The sequence below is a fragment of the Gracilinanus agilis genome, chromosome 4, assembly GCF_016433145.1.
Source record: "Gracilinanus agilis isolate LMUSP501 chromosome 4, AgileGrace, whole genome shotgun sequence".
Lineage (NCBI taxonomy): Eukaryota > Metazoa > Chordata > Mammalia > Didelphimorphia > Didelphidae > Gracilinanus > Gracilinanus agilis.
Window position 1 is genome coordinate 436,703,749 of NC_058133.1, and position 6,000 is coordinate 436,709,748.

At 41.0% G+C, this 6,000-nt stretch overlaps 1 protein-coding gene across 1 annotated transcript in view; it reads right to left on the bottom strand.

Moving 5' to 3' along the window:
- DYNLT2 (dynein light chain Tctex-type 2) overlaps positions 1-4,930 on the bottom strand; it is a 28,723-nt gene extending 23,793 nt beyond the window's left edge. Inside the window, exon 1 of the mRNA XM_044676246.1 lies at positions 4,790-4,930. Within this exon, the coding sequence (XP_044532181.1) occupies positions 4,790-4,930 (141 nt within the window). The remainder of the gene's footprint in view (positions 1-4,789) is intronic.
- Positions 4,931-6,000: the final 1,070 nt, after the last annotated feature.

A 6,000-nucleotide genomic window follows, 5' to 3' on the forward strand; every position in this document is an offset into this window, starting at 1 on the left:
TGCTATCTACATTTTCATCTCTCCTCCATTCTTAAAATCATTTACCGGGATTCTTATCTCCTCAAGCTTTCATCCTCTATTTTCCCTCTCTTTTCAAAGTTAAACAAGAAAAAACTATCTATTCTTTGTGCTGCCACTTTGTCTCCTCTTACCCATTTCTCAATTATTTATAATCTGACTTCTGATCACTCAAATGAAATTGCTCTCTTCAGTTGCCAATGATCTTTTAATAGATGTGGTCTTTTCTTAGGTTTCAGACTGACCACATCAGATGCCGTTGCCCACCCATTTCTCCTAGATAGATACTTTCTCCTTTGGAGTTTTTGCTCACTTCTGGTCCTCCTCCTACCTTGTCTGTTTCTGAGTATCCTTTGCAGAATCATAGCCCACAGGTTTCTTCATAACTTTGTCCATAGATTTTTGTCCTGAGCCTCTCTTCTCTCTATACTCTTTGGCAAGCTGTATCTCTGCTCTCCTTAGTCACATTTCCTGAAAAAGCTGTCTGTATTCAGTTTCCACTTCCTCTCTTACTTTCTCCTTAATCTTTGGCAATCTTGGCTTTTTACTTCATATTCAAATCAAACCACTCTTCCAAACTTTCCAAATTGCCAAATATGATGACCTTTTCTCAAGCCTCACCCCTTTTTTGTTTTAACCCATACCTTCTGTATTTGATTCAATATTAAATATTAGCTCCAAGGCAGAAAAGCAACAAGGGCTAGTGAACTGGTGTTCAATGACTTGACACACAACTAGGAAGCATCATTTGAAATGAGGATCTCCTCTTAGGCCTCAATTATCTTGATTTAGCTGATGCAACTGGCACTGCTGACCCCCTCTCCTCCTGGATATTCTTTTTCTCTTTCAGTTTTTGTGATACTACTCTCTCCTGGTTCAACAGCTGTTTCTTTTCAAACTACTTTGCTAACTTATCATCCAGATCACATTCTCTAATTTTGAGTGTTACCCAAGATTCTGTTTTGGTCCGCTTTTCTTCTTCCTTTATTCCAGAAGTTTATAATCTGGGGTCTATGCACTTTTAAAAAAGTATTTTGATAGGAGGCAGGTTAGGTGGCTCAGTAGATTGAGAGCCAAGCCTAGAGAGAGGATGTCCTGGGTTAAAATCTTGTCTCAGATACTAGTTGTGTGACCCTGGGCAAGTCACTTAATCCCCACTGCCTACCTCTTACCACTCTTCTACCTTAGAATCAATACCCAGTATTGATTAAAAGAGAAGGTAAGAGTTTCTTTTAAAGTATTTTGATATTTCCAATATAATCGGTTTCTTTGGAGTATTGTATATTTTACTCTGCATTTAAAATATTTAATATTTATTCTACCAATTAAACTTTCAATTTAATCCATGACATAGGAAAGGTTAAGAACCTTTACTCTTTCTCTTCATAACTTCATCAACTCCCAAGGGGTTTAACTATCATCTTTATGTTGATGACTCATAGATTTATTTATATATAACCACAGTCTCTTCCTCAAGGTCCAAACTTGCATCAACATTTACTATTGCATAGTTCAAGTTGGATGTCCTAAAAACATCTTAAACTCAACATGTCTAAACTCCCCTTAAATCCTGAGATGAGTAGAATAATGTAGTGAAATATAAGAACAGAAAAACAGAGTCTAAAATGATGGAAGTGTGGCTAGAATAACAGAATCATGGATTTAGAGCTGTAAGGAACCTTAGAGATTAATGTAGTTCAAGCTCTTCATTTAATAGATGAGGAAACTGAATCCAGAATTTTGTACCACCCAAGGTATTAAGTAGTAGGTAGTGCAAGTAGTAGACGTAGGTAGTAAGTAGTAGAACCAGGATTCATATCTATATCTTCTTACCACCAAATTCACATCTATGGTATAATTTCTTTCCTCTATTTGCATAGGTACTATCTTGGTATAGGTTCTCAACACCTCTCTCCTTTATCTTCTGGTTGACTTAAATAAATCAAGTCTCTCTCTTCACTTCAATCTTTTCAGCTGCCCAAATGGTTTTCCTAAGCTCTAAAAATGACCATATTGCCCATCTATTTAATAAATTCTAGAGGCTATCACCTCCAGCATCAAAGATAAAATCTTCTGTTTGGTTTTTGAAGCCTCATCCTTCTCCAGTCCTTTTAAACTTTACTCCCATCTACAGACTCTATGATCTAGTGAGACACTGGTGTTCTTGTTGCTCCCCACACAAGATAGCCTAGTCCACATGCTTGCAGTGCCCCGCCCCTTCCCATCATCTTGCTTTATTTGTTTCCTAGACTTAGTTCAACTCCCTCCTTCAAAGCAGGCCTTTCCCAGTCACCTTTCCTAGCCCCTAGCCATGGTCTTCTTTCTGAGATTACCTTCCACTTCCATGACCAGCTGTTTGCATTTTGTCTGCTCCAATAGAATGTGTGCTCCTTAAGGGCAGGGACAATGTTTTTGCCTTTCTTTGTATATCCAGGGCTTAGCACAGTGCATGTGGCACACAGTGCATACAGTGATACATGGTAAACAATTAATTCTTGTCTGACTTCTTGCTATAGCACACAGATTTAATATTTCAGGAATACAGAGACAATCACAGACACAACTGTCATAGAGACATGGAGATGTAGCAAGATCTAAACACAGAGGATCAAAGTCACATCTTTTCTGGTCATCTCTTTTTCCCACTTAAATCACCAACATCATAGTTTAGGCCTTCATCTCTCAACAGACTATTGCAATAGCCTCTTGTTAGGTCTCTCTGCTTCTACTCTTTCTCTTCTCTAATCTGTCCTCCACATAGCAGACACATGATATTCTTAAGCAGATATTCCAGATCTGCCCATATTGTACTTTTGATTAAGAAGGTTCAGTGGCTCCCTATTGCCTTCAAAATAAAATAAAAACACTTTCAAATGACACTTAAAATTCCTTCTAATTATGGCTCAAAAATTTACTTTCAAGAATGATCTTACATTACTTCCCTTCACATGCTTGACATTTCAGTCAACTTGGCCTATTTGCTGTTTTTTTGTACATGACATTCCATCTCCAGGCCCCTATGTATAGGTTATACCCTCAGGCTGGGAATTCTTTCCTTCTTTATTGCCATTTCTATGTACATGTTTTCCCCCATAAGAATGTAAGCTCCTTGAAGGCAGGGTTTTTTTTTTTTTAATATCCCTAATGTCTTTCCCTATTGTAGGCATTTTAATGCTTGATGAATTAATGGTGTAATGTGCCAGCTGAAGCACAATGGCAAATATTAGATTTGAAATCAAGAGTCCTAAGTTTGAATCCTGGGTCTATTACTTATGTGTCACTCTGGGAAATTCAAAATCTCCCTAGGAATCAATTTTCTCACCTGCAAATGGGGGAGTAACTAGATATTTACATTTCCTATCACAACTATATCTCAATTCACCCTACATGTGAGAAATATAATTATTGGTCAGACTATAAAGAATATTGTGTTTAATTCCATGCCTCATTTTTAAAAGGGTCCAGGCAAACTGCAGTGCATTTAGAAGAGGTTGGCCAGAATGATGAGGAATGAAAAATGTGTCATGAATATGAGATAAAGGAATGAAGAAGGTTTAAAGATTGAAGAAAGAAAGGGCTTTAAATGGAATTAGCTCTCTTCAAACATTTGAAGGGCTATCACTTGATCTGCTTTACTTGGCTTCAAAGTTGCAATCACTCTAGAAAGTTGCAATGAGGGGGGGAATTGCTTAACAATTAAAGCTATTAGGATAAAAAGAAATATTTACATAGCATTTTTTAAAACCCTTACCTTCCATCTTGGAGTCAATACTGTGTTATTGGCTCCAAGGCAGAAGAGTGGTAAGGGTAGGCAATGGGGGTCAAGTGACTTGCTCAGGGTCACACGGCTGGGAAGTGGCTGAGGCCATATTTGAACCTAGGACCTCCCACCTCTAGGCCTGGCTGTCAATCCACTGAGCTACCCAGCTGCCCCCCCTACGTAGCATTTTAAAGTTAGTAAAGCATCTAATCTCATTTGATTCTCATAGTAGGATGGACTGCCTAGGGTTGATATAAAAGGGTAGAGCAGGAAAGAACCCTACAACTAATCTAATTTAACGCCATCCCTTTGGAATTGAGGAAACTTTGGCATAGAGGGATTAAATTACTCCTCTAAAGCTACAGGAAAGCCCTTTCCTGAACTTGGAAGCACTCATGTCAAAAGTGAAGCTAGGTGGTTCAATGGATTGAAAGCCAGGTCTAGAGATAGGGAGGTACTGGATTCAAAGGTGACCTCAGACACTTTCTAACTGTGTGACTTTGGCAAGCCATTTAACCCCACTGCCTAGCCCTTATCTCTCTTCCATCTTGAAATAAACACATAGTATTGATTCTAAGAGAGAAGGTAAGGGTTAAAAAAAAAAAAAGGAAAAAAAAAGTGCAACAATGACATATGTTGTGGAGCAAGGATTCAAACCCAGCTCTTTTGACTTAAAACTTGGCGTTGCCCCCAATACACCAGAGATTCTCCATTACTGGAGCAAGGGAGACCAGAACCGGACAGTGCTTTCCGTAGGATCTCATCTCATATATATGGGTTAGGCGATTTGATCTAGTACTCTGGGAATCAGTGAAGAGTACAAACCATTCGGAAGTCCAAGGCCTAGGGCCAGTCCTCGTTCTACAGGAGAGCGCATATGGGTTTTTCTTAAGGTGTGTATGTGTGTGTGTGGGGCGGGATAGGAAGCTGGGGTGCCCTTAATTGGGAGAAATCCTGAGACTCCTGTCATGGACGGGTATAGAGGGTCCCGGTCGCTGCCACAGCACTCACTGACTCCTTCTCAAACATGCTAGGTCTCCTGTCTCTCTTCCCCGGGGGTCCAGGGGCCCCCGTTTGCGATGACACCGGTGGCATCGCTGGGGCCTTCCCTCCTCGGCCAGAGCTGGCAGTTGTACTTCGCTGTTTTTCCATGGTGCTTCGCGTCTTCCTCCCAAAACACAGCCAAGAGAAACTGTCCTACAGCCAACCCTCCCCCTTTCCCATCCGCTGGAGTATAGGCTTTCGCCCCAGCCCGGAGCCTTTTGCGGATACTCCAGAAGACTGTATAGTAACCAGTACAGGTCACGCGCCCACGGAGGAGTGTAGCTAGAGGATGGGGTGGGGGTGGGGGTGGTGGTGCAGAAGTTCTGATCACGTGCTCCCTAGGCGCCAGAAACTTGAGGGTGCAGAAGTTACGTCACAGCGCCGGTTTCATTCTGTGCAGGAAATCGGAAGTGCTGGAGGCATAGGAAGAGGGTGGGATAGCTCGGCAGCTAAACTTCAATCTCGCGAGACTTAGGTTATAGAGCTAGTGAGAAGAATGCTGTTGTATGGTGTAATATTGTTATGGTTCCGAGTGTTGGTCCCTTCTCTTCGGTTGTGTGGGTCATCTCGAAACCCCGGCCGTAGCAAATGTGGCAGCTCCCAGTACCGCTGCTCCCCCAGCTCCACCTGATAAGCCGGGGAGTTTGTGTTTGCGTTGGCTGGTCTACCCTGGACGGGCTCCTCATCTTTTTTTGTGTAATGGACCCTTCTGGCAGTGTGAAGCCTGTGAAATCCTTCTCAGAATAATGTTGCTTTAAAATGTGTGACGGAAGAAAATGGTAGAATTCAATTAGAGGTTAGTGAAAATAAAGATGTAATTTTTTTCTCCATTCTTGTTCTCGAATTCTTCTGAAATCTTCCACGGACCTTTTGGAAGGTCCGTGGATCCTAAATTAAGAATCCTTGGTCCAGCGTCTAGAGGAAGAATCAGTAAATTGAGAGTTCACTGAAAGTTCTGAAGTTTTACCATCTTCACTCATTACTCTTTAGACATTTTCCTATGGTAGATTGAGCTGTTTTGGATATAGGAGTGGCTTAAATCAATAGGGTTTACCACGCCAGACCTTGTGCTAAAAGCAAATACTCTATCCTTGTCCTCAAGGACTTTTATGTTAATTACAAAGACATTATATGTGTTTGTGTGTGTGTGCATAACCCCGCCTACTATATATATAAAT